This window comes from Bombus pascuorum, chromosome 7 (assembly GCF_905332965.1).
Source record: "Bombus pascuorum chromosome 7, iyBomPasc1.1, whole genome shotgun sequence".
Classification (NCBI taxonomy): domain Eukaryota; kingdom Metazoa; phylum Arthropoda; class Insecta; order Hymenoptera; family Apidae; genus Bombus; species Bombus pascuorum.
This window is the reverse complement of record NC_083494.1, coordinates 5,373,425-5,392,065: the sequence shown is the minus strand read 5'-3', so window position 1 is coordinate 5,392,065 and position 18,641 is coordinate 5,373,425. Positions and strand designations below refer to the sequence as shown.

Here is an 18,641-nt window from a genome sequence, read left to right as displayed (position 1 = left end):
CGCACCGGACTAAGTCGGCGCGGGATGACAGGGAGTCCCACAAGAAGGCGAGGTGAGTGGACTTGACAGGTATGGGCCCACCAACTTCTTCGAAAATCTCTGTGCCGGATCGACGAACTGATAGGCGCTTAGGCACCGATCAGCCACTGCCTAGCTATAGGAGAATATCAGATCCATCGGGGTTTCCCAGGGCGTGGTCCTACACCCTGAGAACCCACAACTGCCTCGTGCTCCCCAATATAGTAAAATCTTACACTAGCACTTCTACTTTCATTAACACATCTCAAAGTCATGTACATCGGCGAGGTCGCCATTCTCAATAATTGTACTCAGATTATTAATTAAAGTTTTTTTCCCGTTTAATGAGACAAATTATAAAAAATAAGCGAAACAGAAGAGGAAAAAGGAAGCCTCTTTGTGTATATGTATTTCTTTCCATATTATATGATTTCATAAATATAAATTTAGTTACAATTCATCTTTTGCACAGTATAGTCGCATATTTACAGGCTTCGGTAGGTACTTGCACTGATAAATATCTGCTGATATACAGAATAGAACAAATAAATTGGAACACCCAAATATCTTGGTTATTAATATTATGAAAAGAACTACGCACAGCAAGGTTATGCTATTTTGAGGGGCAGACGCAGTGGTAAATAATGTTTTTTCAGGAAGACATTTTTCAAATATGATTTTAAGGTCATCATCATCTCTTTTATTTTTTTGTGGGACAACATATTTGTTTAATACGTTAATCGATCCATCTCGATATTTCCTATAAACATTTCATTTAACAGTTATTTTAACTCAAATTTGTCAAATTGAAAATATAATAGTCAAAGAGGACGTAAATATAAGGATACCATTTCGCGTCCATCCTTGTCTTCCATATACAATAGAACCTTGATTATCGGAAATAATAATGATAAATGTATTTGAATAACAGAGCAATAGCTTTTCTGTACTGTGTGCCATATATTTCAAACCAAATGGTACATGCAAACAATTAAACGCTACATCAAATAGTACGCGTTCCACAATTTTCTTATAGCTAAATCATATTATATTTCTTCATATACTTTTCAATATACATGTTTTAATATAAGTAATTCCTCCGAGTTACATTCATTTTGTGCTTCAAACCATGTTAACTCATTCTTGGAATCTTCGAATGAGAAGGCCCAGCTTCATCGTTGATATTTGTGTTCACTGGGTTCATAGATTTGTTTTCAAAATCTTCAATAACTTTGCTGGTAAATATCTTTATCATTATCTCAGATACGTCATCACATTCAAACCAGTTTAACACAGTGGCATTATCACACCGTTCGCATCCAGGTAAGCGATTGAACCATTCAACTGTGTTAACTGCGTCAAATTTCATTTTTAATGCGTAATGCCCACTCCACACGATATCACACTTCAAAAGACTGTCCCACGCATTTTTCAGTATTTCATTGTCGACATAAGCCCAAGCAGCATGTACAATGCGGCAGCAATCCCACATGTCTAATTGTTCATGCATGTTTATCAGATCATCCTTCGTATTGCAGAAAGGTAATGTAGCTAATGTTTGCATCAATTCTTTTCGGTACTTTCGCTTGAAACTTGCAATTATTCCACAATTCATTGGTTGTCTGAGTGGTGATATATTAAGTGGGATACTTGTAACTGTAACGAATTCATCTTTTCCATTTAGATCGTTGAGATCGTGAATTAACTTAGTATTATCTAGTAACAACAACGTTTTCTGCCTGCGTCCATTCTTCAATTGCCTTTTTATAACTGATTGTAAGAAATAGTTCCTATACCATTCATTGAAAATATTTCTGTTCATCCAACCATGGGCGTTGCCTCTGTAGATAACCGAGAAGGCATCTGTATTCATATTGTATAAACGTAGAGTTTCCGCAACGCTGCCGATAATTAGTGCCGGCAACTTGTGACATCCGGTAGCATTGGCACAAAGAAGTACAGTAACGTGATCTTCCAACATTTCTTGCTTTCCTACTTTTTTCGCATGGCTAAAAATCAAAGTTCTTTCCGGTACTGCTTTCCACAATATTACTGTGTAAACGACATTGTAAACATTCTCCAATGCGAACTCCCCGTCTTTCAGAAGTTTTTTAAAATGAATTTTGAAGGTTTCAGCTGTAGCTACATTTTGAATTGGAAGATCCTTCTTGACATCATTTTCAGTGAGATGGTAACGGAATTTAAAGTTATCCAACCAAAGGTAACTGGCATGAAAATCAGGAGATCCATTTAATTTTTTATTAATTTCCAGAGCTTTTTTCCGTATCTCTTCGTCTGTCATTTGTATTCTGTTTAGCCTACATCCTAAGTACAACTGGTAAACAACTCTCTCTATATCCGTTACATGTAGCCATCTACGTTTTCCAGAATGGCTAGTATTCAATTTCTTGGCGTGGAATAGTCTTCTAATCACTTCCTGTCCTACATATATATTGTCCAAGATGGATTGTGTAACATTATGGTACTTTTCTTGTATCATTCTTCGAGTCGCACCTTTATCTCTCATACTAACGATGTCGTATTTTTTTTCAATTGAAAACACTAACCGAGGTTTTCCCTCCATTATTGTTTGGAACGTTTCGAATGTAAATACCTCATAGAAATAGTGTGACGCGATTTTATTTCGACAGTTGTTGTCGTCGACAATTTTGATTGGAGGAAACAAATACTATATGATCTATATACATGTATAGGAATATACGTATGTATAATACACTGTAGAGAATTATACAACATTCTGGTGTTAGAACGTTCGGGTGATGTATGTACCCAATGTATAATCGAGGTTATGCTGTATGTGTATCAAAATAACAAATAGTATTCGGCCAAGAGTTCATAGAAGCAGGCAACACGGAAATAGTAATTTATTATGAGATTATTATGAGAATAATATGAACAATTTTATTTGCGAATAGTCAATAAATAAATGGTTTTCTGTAACTAAATTTATACGTCTGCCCATCCTATAAAGGATAAACGTTTTAAGAAGACTAACAAATCATTGTATCTACGAAAATTCCAAACGTTCTTTTCATGCTCGAATATTATTGCGTAATTCTGTAAAAGGAAAAAATAATAAATTTAACTACGAAGATAAACGAGTTAAAAATGAATTGTAATGTTGTCATCGTGCTTTATTCTTAATATCGAGTAATTTGATAACAGAAACTGTCTCCGTAGAAACTTCAACGTAAGTTCTATCTAGAAAATTTGAATTGACGAACAGAGCGTTTCATACTTCCTACATAAAATGATTACTACCAGCGTTAGTTTGACTCATTTTAGACGTTTTGGTCCATCTTATTCTCGTAGCAAATAATTCCTACTTTGTAATTTAAACATATGTGAGTTACATATGTAGGGTCTTCATACAGGTAGTAGACAACTATTTTTCATAAGTTTTTTTTCTTTTTTATTTATTGATTTTTACAATTTGTCCAGAAGGACATTTGGTAAAATATTATATCTTAGTGATTAAAAAAAAACAAAATAACAAATAAAAATATAGTATGCTGGTGGCTACCCCCAACGGGGTACCATCTTCGTGTTTGCTAGGTTATATCCTTTATGAGATATGTTGGCTGTTTCCTTTTTAATATTCTTACAGTGTTATGTTGCTCGTTTCCGCTGCCAAACGGTTCGGGTGTGTTGCTATTCTTTCTCTGTACCTTCTTGCAATTCTACTAATCACCCCTTGACCGTTGGTATTCCCAGGTCTTCTGAATATCCTCGTTGCTAACGTACCATGGGGCGTTTACTATCGTTCTAAGAATTTTAGCTTGTATTGTCTCAATTTTGGTTATATGGCACATTGCTGCTTTTCATCATAGTGGAATTCCGTACGTCCAGATTGGTTTTATGATTGTTTTGCATATTTTTAGTTTGTTTTCTGTCCTTAATTTGGATTTTCGGTTTTATAGCCAGTGCATTTGTCTCCTTGCAGTCTGTATTTTGTCTATTATTGATTTGATATGCTTTTCCCATGTGAAGTGTGTATCTATGTGAAGTCCAAGGTATTCGACTTGCCTCGTTTGTGTTATCTGCGTGCCGTTCAGGAAGATGTTTGTTGGTGTCTGTTTTAGCAGTGTGAATGTGATGTGGTTGCATTTGTTGGGGTTAGCTTTAATTTGTCTTGTAGCCATTTTTCTATTTACGTGATGTGTTTTTGTAATATTGTGTCTGCTGTTACAGGGTTAGTGTGCCTGACTAGTACGGCTGTGTCGTCCGCGAATGTCAGTATTTTGCTATTGGTAGTTGTTGGTATGTTGGACGTGTATAGTGTGTATAGTATTGGTCCTAAAACGCTTCCTTACGGAACCCTTGCCTTGATGTTTTTGACTTCGGAGTCTGCATCCTTGATTTTTATTGCGAAGGTTCTGCTGCTTAGATATGATTTTATTAATTGGTATATTTGCTCCGGGAATTATTTCTTGATTGTTTGTAGTAGGCTTTCGTGGCTTAATTGGTCCAATGCTTTCTCTATGTCCATGAAGAGGGCTGTACAATATAGTATGTTTTCTATTGCTAGTATTATTTCATTGACGACCCTGTGTATTTGTTCTATAGTGGAGTGTTTGTTTCTAAATCCAAATTGGTGATCTGTTATTAATTTTGCCTTCTCTATTGTTGATTTTAGTCGGGCGTATATTATTTTTTCTAGTATTTTTGAAAGCACGGGAAGTAGTGATATTGGTCTGTAAGATGTTGTTTGGTATGGGTATTTGCCTGATTTAGGTAACATTATGATCTGTGCTTGTTTCCATAGTTTAGGATAGTATTGGATTCTTAGTATTGCATTGAATATTATAGTGATCGCTTTTGGAGGGAGGTTTTTCAAGATTTTACCATTGATTAGATCGATTCCTGGTGCGTTGTTGTTTTTTCGATTAAGTTTCTAATTTCTTGTGCTGTTGTTTTAGGTATGGTGTATTGCTTGTTAGTTGGGGTGCTAGTGGTTAGCGCATCGTCGTCCGTATGACAATTGAGATTGCTGTTATTGATGTTGTGTGGTGTAAATGTGTTCCGTAGGTGGTTGGAAAATTCTTCAGCTTGCTCTTCGTTGCTTCTTGCCCATGTGTTGTGTGCTTTTCTGATTGCTGGGACTAGTTTTATTGTCTTTTTTATTTTTTTTGTGGCTTTCTATAGTGAGTAGTTGTAGTTCTCGTGTGCAGATTGTGACTCTATGAACTTCGTGATTTCGTTGTTGTTGTGTTTTTTTTATTTTGTTTTTTATTTCCTTTGCAAGTTTATTTAGGCGCTTTTTGTTTTCTTTTGTTCTATGTTTTTGCAATTTTGCTTTCGCTTTTCTTTTTTCTCTGATTTTTTCAAGGATGTCTGGTGGAATTATTTTTGTTTGTCTAAAGGTTGATTCAGGTATAGTGGTTGCCCATGCTGCTCCTTGTATAGTTTCTGTAAGAGTTGTTACTGCTTGTTCGATGTGTTCGGGTGTTTTCAATGGGATATTGCAGTTGATTTTGCTCTCCATTATTTCTTTGAATGTTTGCCATTTGGTGGATTTATTGCATAGTGTCTCTGAGTTGTTGTAAAGTACTGGCTTGTTTGTGTATGTAATTACTATGGGTGTATGGTCGGAGCTAAGCTCGAAGCTGGGTGCTATATATATTTTATTTCCGTTTAATCCCTTTGTAACTGCAAAATCAAGTAGGTCAGGGATTTTGCTCAGGTCTGTCGGCCAGTATGTCGGTCTTCCTGTGGATAATATATTGAGGTTGTTTTTTCTGATGTGTTTTTCCAGGGTTCTACCCCGAGGTATAGTGATTCTTGAGTTGTAGTCTCCTACTGCGATATACTTGTCGCCTAATTGTTGAAAGTACTCTTCCCATATTTGTGCTGTAATTTTGTGTCGCGATGGTACATATACTGCTGACAGCTGTAGATAGCTGCTGCTAGATTGTACGGTAACGGTGGTTGTTTGTATATATTCTTTACTAACTTGGTTGTGTAAATGGTGTTTAATGTCGTTTCTTGTTATTATTGCGGTCCCTTTGTGTGCTTTTCCTGAGGTGCGCTTGGTATCGTCTATGGTGTAGTACGGTATTTTTATGTAACTGTTTGTTGTGAAGTGCGTTTCGGATACGAGTAGTATGTCGATGTTGTTGTGATACAGGAATGTTTTAGTTTCTAGGACCCTTTGTTGTAGGCCGTTAGAGTTCCAGGCTGCTATTTTAAGCATGTCCATTTTTATTTTTTGCTTAGCATGTTTGTTAGAAGTTGCAACATAACTGTGATTTGTTGCGTTTGCTGTTTGAGTTCTGCGTTTTGTTCGCTTATTATTATTGTTAGCATTTCAGTGTTTTTGATGGATTGCCTTAGTAGTTCTTTGATTTCTGTAGCGTCATTGATCTTATTGTTCTGGTTTGGGTTGTCTACGATTGTTATTTGTTTGGTTACTTGCGCGTAGCTTCGACTACCAGAGATGTTGGTATTATTGTGGTTGATATTCATTACGTGCTGTACGTTTGTTGACGTCGCAGTTTCTGCGCTGTCTTGTTGTGTGTGATAGTTATTCTATGTCCTGCTTCGCAGCGGCGGAGACAGTTTACGTTGAAGTTGTTTTCTGACTGTACAGCCGTTGTAGTTAGCTGGGTGGTTTCCACTGCAATTGTAGCACTTTACATCGTTTATTTTTCCCGTATATGGGAATTCCAGTTCATTGTTAGATGCTCTTCTGCGCATTTAACACACACCGGGTTTCTGTTGCAGTAGTTTTTTGTATGTCCATATTGTTGACACCCCATACATTGTGGTATGCCTTTTTTGTGTCTGGGTGGTTCAACTGTAATTATTGTGTTTAGAATTTTTTTAATTTAGAAAATTTCCTTGTTGTTGTTTTTAGGTTCAAGTTCTATTAGAAAAAGCGGTAGTGGGAAAAGTGGGCGTGCTAAAGATTTTGCCATAAGCAACGAACGGCATATCATAGGCTCGTGAAATTTAATCTCTTTGTAGATAAGACTATATTATAGACTGTTATATGGACTGTTATATAGACTGTTATTTTGATAAGACTGTATTTCTTGCCCGATCAGAAAAGTCATTCTGGGAACTTCATTCTCAAAAAAAGTCATTCTCAATAGTGAAGCATACTAAATAGTAACACCTTGTATTTTTCGACAGAAAGTAAGCAATACTAAAGTTGCGATCATTAAACACAGATATCTTGAAAATAAAAATTTAAAATAATCCTGATGTTATTCTCTATTTTATTAAAGCGCATATGCTTTATAGGAGAATCCTATTTAGAAGACTCAATTTGACACCATTTCGTGCTATCGGCCAGTTATCAATGATACGCATCGACATGTGTCCTCCCTACTTGGATCCAGTGTGTTAATCAAATTATATACGCTACCATAAGTATATACATTACTATATGCTTAAGTAGTCGGCCACTTGCTGTAATTCAAATAAAAAGTTGATATTGTTATTATAGTTTCAACATTACGCTAGAAATATGTATCTCTACTATTAACTCTCTAATTCTCGTCAAAATTAGTATTAAATATTCTCCCAACTTGAAACTGGAACAAGGAATATACTTGTACCAAGCAAGTCCCATGTTTATTATTAATAAATAGCTGACACTTTATAAAATCTATATAAAGTTATGGAATGTGTTTGAGTAAGCGTATATTCCTATCATTCTAGGATCTCAGCATTGAACAGATATATATGCTTACAGTCTCTAAACATGGCTATTTTCATGGAAATAATTTTCATTCACATTCAATTATGTTCTTCTTTCTATTTACACTAATAAATATCAACTATTGTAGCGTATACTCGCGCTACGAACAACTTTGACAATTCCCAGCTTTAAATCCAGATTCGTGCAAGCAGTAAGAATTAGATCCTATTTCGTTTTTTTTACCGAACAGTTTCAAGTCGTCAACTTCCATCGTCTGATTTTTTATCTGTTTAAAATTCGTGGAATTTTAAATTAAATTTGTAATTCTATCAGAATAATATTGGACATGTTACACTATTGGCTATCTACTCAACATTTGTTGAGGTATCGTGTGGGTTCTCCTTCCCTTTTTACACTGTTATGTGACAGCTAATTTTTCATATGCAGTATATCCTACGTATCTGCGCGGATAATAAAGCTACAAAATATAACGTTTTTTAAAAGAGTTTTTATTATGAAGAATTAATCTTCTTCAAAAGATATATCTATAAATACATCCGTTGTTCGGGGAAATATTTTCTGCAAACATTTTAATATCTAAATTAAGCATTTTAATACACAGGTTGAATCAACTAATTTGGCGACATCAAATAATTTGAAAATCACTGTTGAAAGCACTGTTTTGAGCAACAACCTCTATATAGTTTCTTCTTATTCTTTATCACTACGTGTAATTCATAAATCATAAATAGATTGCAGATATTTATGTAAATTTATATTTTTGACAATATAATAGAAAAGATGGAAGCTCGATACAAAAATATTTTACGTATAGAGTATTACAGAAAGCAGTATACTTTGGTTATTTTATATATTCTTTCGTATTATGTGCATCGTGTATAAGTTTGCATTTGCAAATGCCCTATGAATGCATAAAAATCGGCAGTTTGCATACAAACTACGATAGTAATAGTAGCTTCGTTGTTTATCGAAAAAAGTACAAAGAGAGAGACGCCCATTTGCTTCAATTTAGCCAAAATGTTATCGTCCAATTACATAGTTAGCAATTTTTGTCCTACGGTAAAAGAAAGAATCTCGACTACGATACTTATTTTCCAGAAACGGCTCCAAGCGCGTTGCAAACAAAGCAAAATAATTTTCATTTTGTAGAACCCTGTAACGGGAGTATCCCCCGTTACTATACCCATGCCGAATATATTTCGGCAACATGCTTCTACGCTACGCATGCAGCACAGTTGCTTTTTTCGCAAGTGATACCGCACACACAAATGCATATATACTGTGCGCTGGCCACCGAGCAGGAAAAGTAGTATTGGACGGAGTATCGAGCGGTCACACATTTTAGAACGTGTACAGGTACCTGTCGACGTTTAGACGTACATTTATACATATATATATGTTGGAGATGAAAGGACACCGGGCCTTTCCTTTGGAATTTTTTAGAAAATCCCCAATACTTTAATCTCTATAAGTTAACCCGATTACAATTGTCCGAGATTTGCGATAATGAGCTTGGGCTCGAGGCGACAACTAGTCGCCGAACGTAGCCGCGGTCACCGGATGAATGTTTTTACCTAATAGAGGTATATAGTAACTGTATAGCTCTTCTTAAAAATAATAGTTGTAGCGGCAATCGACAGTAAACATTCCAATGGTTTCTGCTCCGTGGCTCGCCACACACAGACCCTATTCTTCGGGCACGATGATTACCAGATGTCGATGCATCTCCACAGGACATATTCAGCTAGCTTGAGGACCCGCTATAAGTCTTAGGATTTAGTTAACTAAGATCCTTCAAACGGACAAATAGCCTTTATTCTATCAACCCTTAAATCCATCACCCACCACAAGAAGCTACGGGAAATCTGCTTTTGTCATGAACGACGCTTCCCGCTAGCAACTTTCTCTCAAGGGCGGCTAGCATAATTTTCTAACCACCAACACAAAAATTAACCAATTAACAACAACGTCCATTTCCCTCACTTTCCGAGCGAAGGTCTTCCTCGTAGAATCCGATGATCTCGTGCCCTTAGACACACCCCATCATAGTTTTCCTCTGCAGCATCACCGCGACAGAAAACACATTCTCTCGTGCGATCTCATCAGCGAGTAAAACAACGTCTTTTACGATCAGTGGATAAGAGTCAGCCTTAGAGTTTGGAGGAAAGTACATTATGTTATCCCGTTGACCGCGAATTCGTTATCGAACCTAAGACCATTGTCATTAGCATCTCGAGTATCTACCACGGTTACTTGTCAAATTCTGCAATAATCATATTTTTACTAGTAAATATCTTCTCTATTGCATACGAACAATGTCTAACCCAAATGAAGATTCGTTACACTCCCCTAACCCTAATCATAATGTGAACCCGACCTATACATATATGTAAAATGCGGACACAAATTAATAAAATTAAAGATGTATTAAGATAGACGTACGTGTACATCTAAATGAGCATCTGATGATAGACACGTTCGTCTATCTTGATACATCTTTAAGATTACTAATTTATGTGCTCATTTTTTCACGATACTGTTATGTTTTCACGCGAGTGTATTTGGTACTATATATCGTTTATCATCGAATGAACTAAGATCTAATTCCTCTACGTTTATTGTGTACTTGTCATACATTATAGACTTTATACGATTCCGAGAAATAGTCTTATCCATGTTCCCGTCAAGACATTTGATACTATCTTCGAAACATATATTCTACGCATCAACGTTTCGTTTAATACATTTTATTGCTTTTTTACATATGTATGCATCGCATAAACATGAATTGTGTACATCTTCACTTGCAATCCTACAAACTCAGTTATAATCGTTTTTCGCGTAATCACTCGTGTCGAATTGACAAGTCATTTTTCACGAAATCACAACATTCAGCGGTTGGCAGCACAGAAAGAACAGACCTCGAAACACCGCGATACAACATTTTTATCACATCGCAAACAGAACCGGTTCAATCCGTTTCTCGAGCATTTATTCACCTGGCAGTGCTAGCCGCCAATTTCAAAAATTATCATTTCAGAAGCAAAGGTATCTAACACTATGTTTTAGCTACAGCGGTGTGAAATCCGCATGACATCGCCTACTTACACAACAGTACGAGAAATCTTTTCAAATAAGAATTGAATAGCGCACTGTAAGTTCTCAGAATTTTTTCATAAAGCTATAAATAACGAAGATATTTAGATGCTCTCATCTAAATATCGCATCCTGTATGTAGGTAGATTTCTGCGCTGGGTTGTGTATTAGAAAAAACATTAATTCTTTCCATATACAGATATCATAAGGTGTCCATAGGTATTCTTTTATCTTTCAGCTGGTAGGTAGCTTTTTATTGTTCCATATACGATATCTTCTATCCATTCTATACGGCATCAATCATTCGTCGTATCGAATCCTTTTTCATACTTTCTATGTACGTACATGATAAATTTTTGAAGATAATTATAAGTACATACATCTAACTGTGTTCTATATTCACCATACAAAAGTTCGTCGACTCTCGGGGATAATTTAAAAATATTTGTAAAACTCTAAATCAAAACCTTAAATACAATTGGTTTTCTTTTTTCCTTATATTTTGATACATACAATCAGACCTTTAATTTTTTCTCGTTATGTGCGATACTTTGTTCACTTACGATTAGTATCATTTTCCATTTATAATATAGTAATATTTTCTGTAGTAATTAAGCTTTTGCTATATATCGTGAATATTAATTTAAAAAAAAGAACTTTTATACCGTTGTATTTTGCTCCATAGCAAACATACATACATACATATATGTGCCTCAATATTATGACGATTTTATGATAAATATGAACACACAATAATTGCGCATACATATAAATCGATATGATAGGTATAAACATATATAAATGAAATTTGAACTGGTGATGTCTAAACACTTTTATTATAGTCTCATATTATTATTTCTCATTAACTTTATCGCTTTAGCAGACAGTAATGTTTTCTTCAACTATTTCTCATAGAATATAATATTTATAAGAAATGACACGGCACGCGAGATCTTGTATCAGCCTTGAGAGAGAATTGTGAAAAGCTCATTATGAATATCGAATTTTGTGTCGGCTATCTCTGATCTTAACGAACATTGGAGTGAAATAACGAATAGAAATACAACAACATATATAAACTGCTTACAAGTAGATCTACCCATTGTTTTCATTCTACACATTTTATAACTTGCAGTAGTGTATGGAAATTTAGAAGGAACAAATATATAATATATATATATATATATAAATACAAAGTATGTAATATATATAATATATAGATTTATTAGAAAACTCTATAAAGAATTCTATTAAAACAAATAACTGAATAATTATTTAGCAAAGCAAAGAAAATTAAAATCATATGGAAGGTAAGTGAATTCTGTACATATATTAACGTATATAGCTATTATCGATCAAGCGCTTGTTTAAAATTGCACCAATTTATAAACGATCAATTGATATATTTTATTCTTGTTGGCATACCTGTTGGTATGTAGGTGACATTTGGGAAATTCTATCTTTCCGAAAGTCTATTTAGATGACAATTGCTTTTATACTTGTTTTGTATGTGCTTATTTCAGCGATTCTGATCCAATTACGTGCCAAAGTCTGCCGCAATTGTGAAATATTCATAGAATGAAATAAAATTCATTATATTTTTTCTGTATGTTTCGTTTACTCGCCGCCAGTCTCTTATTTACAGGAGACTATAAGCAGATGTGATATTAATACAGACTGCTGGCGAAGGTGTTACGTAGAAGACACAGGAAATCGCGAAATTAAAGATCAATACAAATTAAAATTAATTGTATTCTTTTATAACAGTTATAGTTACTTCGCTGTAGATTGTTTTAGGATTTCTTATTTTTATATTTTTGAACTTTTTTATTTCCTTTATTTGTGTATTTTTCGTTATTTTTTGAGTTTCTTTTATTTTATTTCAACGCGAATCATTTGAGTGTGTATTGTGTAGAGTCCATGTTGTATGTATCGTGCTTACTGTGTTCTTTGTTTACAAGAAAACAGGGTCTATATTAAACATTTATTGTAATATAAAACGATTGCTATTTTCGTTTTTATTTTTCTGTGAATAATCTGTTCACGTGCGTATGGGATGATCGCGGTGCGCACATGACATTTATATAAACATTGTTTATGTATGATATTATTTATTTATTATTTATGGAGGCAAAGGATTGGGGGAAACAATAATCATCTCTAGATTAATGGAGATGAGGAAATTCCGTGATGTGGTTTTCGATGTGCCGTAATGATTTTAATGAGTAGACAGGTATAATGTTTAATTTACGATTTTTCTTACGAAAAGGCGCGCAAGATTGAATGATTTACGTTTTCGAATGCCATAATCTTCATCTTTACGACTTATCCGAGGTAAGCAGTCTCCTATGCAGCGTTCGATTTGAGAATCGCTGTGAAGCCCGCTGCTTAGGCTGACCTACTTTCGTTCGTGTAAGGACGTTCCAATTTAAACACGCAAAGTAAAATTACACTATACAAAGCCATATTAAAACCTGTTTGGACCTATGGAATCCAACTATGGAGAACAGCAAGTAATTCCAACATAGAAATTCTTCAACGATTCCAATCGAAAACCTTAAGATCCCTAATAGATGCAATTTGTACGTTACCAACGATACATCACGACCTCAAGATACCTAGTTAAAGAAGAAATATTCAAATTCAGTAATAAATATAACATATGAATTAACAACCACCAAAACACACTAGTTACTCAATTACGTGACGCGACGGATCAGATCCGCAGGCTAAAAAGACACTACCCTCTATATTTAAACATTAGATTCAGCTAGAATGAATTATACGATAATATTCTATTATTCATGTTATAGTACCACACTAGAATAATTTACTTATAATTTTCAATGAGAATTAACTGTAAACTACTTACAAAAAAAAAAAAAAAAAATATTCTCGAAGATTCAAAGTTGTACGATATTTTCTACGCGGTCAGAGACGGTTGTCTATGTATGACGATTGTCTAAAATTCATTCTGAATAACATCCTGTATTGCTTTAATTGCTAGCGCATCATTCGCATTGAAACATTTAATCACATTTTTAGAATCTTTAATATGTTTCACATGTGTGGCATAAAATATTGCTGCCTCAATTCAAGTTCCTCATTTCGTTAAGATTAATTCAGATAACAAAGAATGTTGCCTAACATTCTACGATAGCATTCGACATGAAGTGGTACCTTTATAAATACTCGTTTAATAGAAAATACTAAATTATTTCTGAAACTCTATGTAATTATCATGTTTGAAAAAAACACTTCAAAATGTTTTCCAGCTTTTATTACACACAATGTTCACAACATCATACAGAAAGTCGCATCTGTTTTCAATAATAGCACTTTTTATTCGTTACTATCTGGCCATGGTACTCGTATTGCCGAATTTACAAACATTTGCCTAATTCTATAACAAATGATACTGTTAAGGATGGATATAGAGTCGAGTGGAATCAAATAGGATGTCATGTGATCACAAAAGTATAGTGAGAAAAGTATAGTGTTGAGCAGGATCCTATCAAGGCTGTATTATCTCGTTAAGTGAATTAAAGAGTTCGAATGATTCTGTACGCTAGATTATAGATTCGATTGGTTTATTTGTGAAATTGATTTGTTGGATTACTGTGAAATGATTTTGATACTCCGCGGTAGAGGTCAAGGGAATAGAGAAATCATAGCGTTGAAGTTGCCTGCTATTTGGAATAGAGTATTAAAGGAGATTGATTTGTGGAGTATGTTTGAGGTTAATTTGATATTAAAAATACCAAGAGACGAAGGTTAAACTGGTTTATTGAGCCTGATATGATGATAGCCATGATTTCAATAGCGGAAAGATTTAGGAGTGGAACTTTTGGAAATCGGAGATTTTTGTGTATAATCATGGCAACTCCATCCGTGAGGCCAGAGTTTTCATCGCTCCTCATAATGGCACGGTCCTGGAGATAGTTTTGGCGATATTGAGCCACGTTTTCTGTATGGTTACTGTTACAATGTTGTTGATATTTAGAAGGAAGGAGCTGTTGGAAGAGCTATATGTTTGAAAACCATAGAACAGGCGTCTCAAAACATGATTTTGCCAGGTAAAGTTGAGTTAGTCACTTCTAGTGAAAGGATGCAATATGCATATTGATTGGGTGGGTCTTATATGGTGGCCTACGGGATATGGAATTTGGTGGGTGGCTGGATTGTGAGAATAAAGGTAAGGAGAATGTATGAGAATATGACTCGTGACTTCTTAATCATTTTGCACTCGTATTTATATCAATTTGTAAAAGTACATACGTCCGCAACAATCAATGATGCGTAAGACCAGGTACAAGGTTTTTAACTTTGACGCGCCGTTACCTGTGATCGTCCGAAACACACCGAGTACGTTTGCGCGTCAAGTGTTTGCTCTAGTTACATTGCTTATACTATGTACGCCGTTTATACTATATGCACTAATTGCACTACAATATTTAATGCTATCTAATAATTATCATAATTCATAAATACGATAATTACTTAATTAACTTAATTAATCTTAACTATACAAATATATGTTTTTAGATAAGACGCTCAAAACTATGAAAATTAAAGTTTTTACATGGAAACCAAGTACTCAACATGCGTCGTTATTGGCTGTTATTTGGTTCAATGAGATATTTGGCTTACGTGTATTTGAATCAGCAGGACGTCTACGATATAGTTGGAGTATAATATACGTTAGCACATGCACCATTTTATATTTTACCTTATTGTATACGACAACAGTATCCAGCTACGGAGATTGGCCTGCATACCAAGAGATCAGTTATAGATTAGCTTTATACGTCAATGTTATAGTTGCTGGGAACTGTGTTCTTCTTGGATTTATCTACACAGGAGTACGTATTTATAAAAAAAAGTAATATGTATTGTTATATGGATATATCGAAGGAAATTTAAAAATAATGTAAAAAAGTAAGGAATTGTGCGAAGGAACTTTGTGTTACTCGCTACGTTACATTTTATAACTGCAAAATCATCTTAAAGTTTATAATTCACATACAATCATGTTAAAGTAGAAATTAACTAATATAACATTTTTGAACGCGTGGGGAAACAATGATCCCTCAAAGGAGATTTCAATATTTTTTGGAAAGAGAAAACGGCAGAAAATTGATTTCTCTGTTCTTCCTGTATTAATTATATAATGATGTGTTTTCTGTCCAATCTGAATATTGAATCTTCCAATGAACGGATAACTTCAACAAGTCTTATTGTTAATAATATTATAGGTTTATTTATTCAGAAATATTAGAAGTTAGGATTTCTAATGATTTTTATCCTACATGATCATTTTATTGATAGATGGATCTATTTATAAAGGATTAAACAAATTTATTGATAGATAAATCTGTTTACAATGAATTAAACACGAAACGATGGTTATTCAACGTGAACTGAATGTAGTAATGTGACATAACTAAGACAACTAAATTGATAATTTATAACTCACAACTAATAATTTACAACTCATAACAACTCGACAACTCTCTCTCGACTCAACTCTCTCAACTCAACTCTCGACTCGCAACTATCTCCTCGCGACTCGACTCTCAGTTAACGACTGCCTATTAATTCGTCTTTCTCCCTTAACCCCTTAAATACGGTTGAATTTTGTACAGGGCTGTTTCTCTGTTCGGCAGAGTTTTACACAAGCACATTGGAATAAAGTTTTTGATAATTAAATTATCAGTTCTGCGTGAGCAGCCGAGCTAGTTAGACGTGAGAAACTGTGCTTCAGTGAAAGTGTGACAAGCAGTAAATTAAGGTGAACGAAAAGACAACAAACACTGGTAAATGGTAAATCTACAAAATGCAATAGCAACAAATATCACCAAAGTAACGAACAAAGGTGAAATATATTACATAAAGAAAGCTACAAAAGAAATAGAAACAATTCAAAACTAAGAAGAAGACAGCTACGATGACGAACTATCATATCAAGATGATCACTGGAAGACAGATACAGTGCACAAAAAGCGTAAAATAATATCAGGCCCAAGCGCCTTGAAAACTTTACATAGAGAAAAGCAACAATGGCTACAAGAAATCTCGCACTGAAGCTCATTCGATTCACTAATAGAAGAAGTAGATACGGACCCAAAAGAAAAGATCACAACTCATATCGCTAAATCATTACCGATCTACATAGATGCCCAAATAACAGATTCCCTAATGGAAATATTAAACAATACTGCCGGAAAAGAAAATTACAGGATAAAGCAATTAAAACTAGAACAAGTAGAAGTACAAACAAAAACTCCAGAAACCTTCAGAAAAGTGACGCAAGCATTAAAGGAGAAAAACGCTAGGTATCATACATACCAGCTCAGAACAGAAAAAAGCTACAAAATAGTAATTAGAGGGCTACACCTAAGGACAAACACAACAAATATATGTGAGAAGTTAGCAAAAATCGGAAACAAAACAAGAAGGATAAATAATATAACCAGATACGATACGAAACAGCAATTGCCACTGTTTCTAATAGAGCTTGAAACCAAAGCTAATAACAAAGAAATCATTGACATTAAAAAAATCCTAAACACAATAGTAACAACTGAGCAACCTCTTTATAAGAAGGATATACCGCAATGCATACGGTGTCAGCAATACGGTTGCGCAAAAAGCTACTGCAACAGAAACCCGGCGTGTGCCGAATGTGCAGAACACCACCTAACAACATCTGTCATACACAGGAAACATAAACAAAGTAAAATGCTATAATTGTAATGGAAACCACCCAGCGAGCTATAGAGGCTGTGAAGTCAGAAAACAACTATAAGGCAAACTGTTTCCATCGCTTGGAAGCAAAACATACGCACGGAAATTATCTCTCATAATAAGAAACTACTGATTCAGTGCCAACACCGAATGTACAATACGTATCAAACGCTAACCATAGAAACGTCAACACCTTTGGTAGCCGAAGTTATGCACAAGTAACTCATTAAAGACCACCCTTAAACAACCAAAACCAGAACAACAATAACGACGCAACAGAGATCAAGGAATTGCTCAAGCAATCCATCAAAAACCCAGAAATGTTAACAAAATTAATAAGTGTGCAAAACGCTGTACTCAGACGACAAACACAACAAATGTCCAATTGCAGTTAACTCCAATGGTCTACAACAACGGGCCTTCGAACCTAAAACTTTTCTGTACAACAATGACGATGAACCACCGCGACACAAAATGACATTACAAAAATGGGAACAGTATTTTTAATACTTAGGTGACAAATACATCGCAGCGGCCGATTGCAATGCAAAGCACACGGGGCTACGGGGCTTAATAATTAACTCACCTTGAGGTAGAATATTAGAAAAATATATTTGAATAGTAATCTCAAAATACTATCAACTATACGCGGCCAACATATCCAGAACTTCACGGTTGTACTATTCAGGAACACTAATCCAGAAACAGCAGTCACATTACTCAAGGGCATATTACAAACATAGAGAAATGGCTACAAGATAAACAAATAACAGCAAACCCCAATAAATGCAGCCGTATTACACTAAGAAAATGGAAAGTACCAAATATCCAATCGAATGGTACGAATATAACAACAAACAAGGCAATTTAAATATTTAGGACTGCAGTTAGACACACGACTTACATGGAAACAACATACGAAATCAATTATGAACAAAATACGGATAGAAAGAAAACAGATGTACTGGCTATCTAGTCGAAACTCTCAACTCAGCATGGAAAATGAACTGAAAATCTACAAACGATAATTTAACCAATTTGGGCCTACGGAATACCGCTATGGGGGACAGCATCAATGAGCCACATAAATAAA

At 34.8% G+C, this 18,641-nt stretch overlaps 1 protein-coding gene across 1 annotated transcript; it reads right to left on the bottom strand.

Moving 5' to 3' along the window:
- Positions 1–1,150: 1,150 nt before the first annotated feature.
- LOC132909091 (jerky protein homolog-like) lies at positions 1,151–2,602 on the bottom strand. Its single transcript, XM_060963680.1, has one exon. The coding sequence runs from the start codon at positions 2,600–2,602 to the stop codon at positions 1,151–1,153; it is 1,452 nt and encodes a 483-aa protein (XP_060819663.1).
- Positions 2,603–18,641: the final 16,039 nt, after the last annotated feature.

What these genes read in the sequence shown, in the direction of transcription:
- LOC132909091 (XM_060963680.1), bottom strand. Translation starts at nt 2,602, where the DNA reads ATGGAGGGAAAACCTCGGTTAGTGTTTTCAATTGAAAAAAAATACGAC.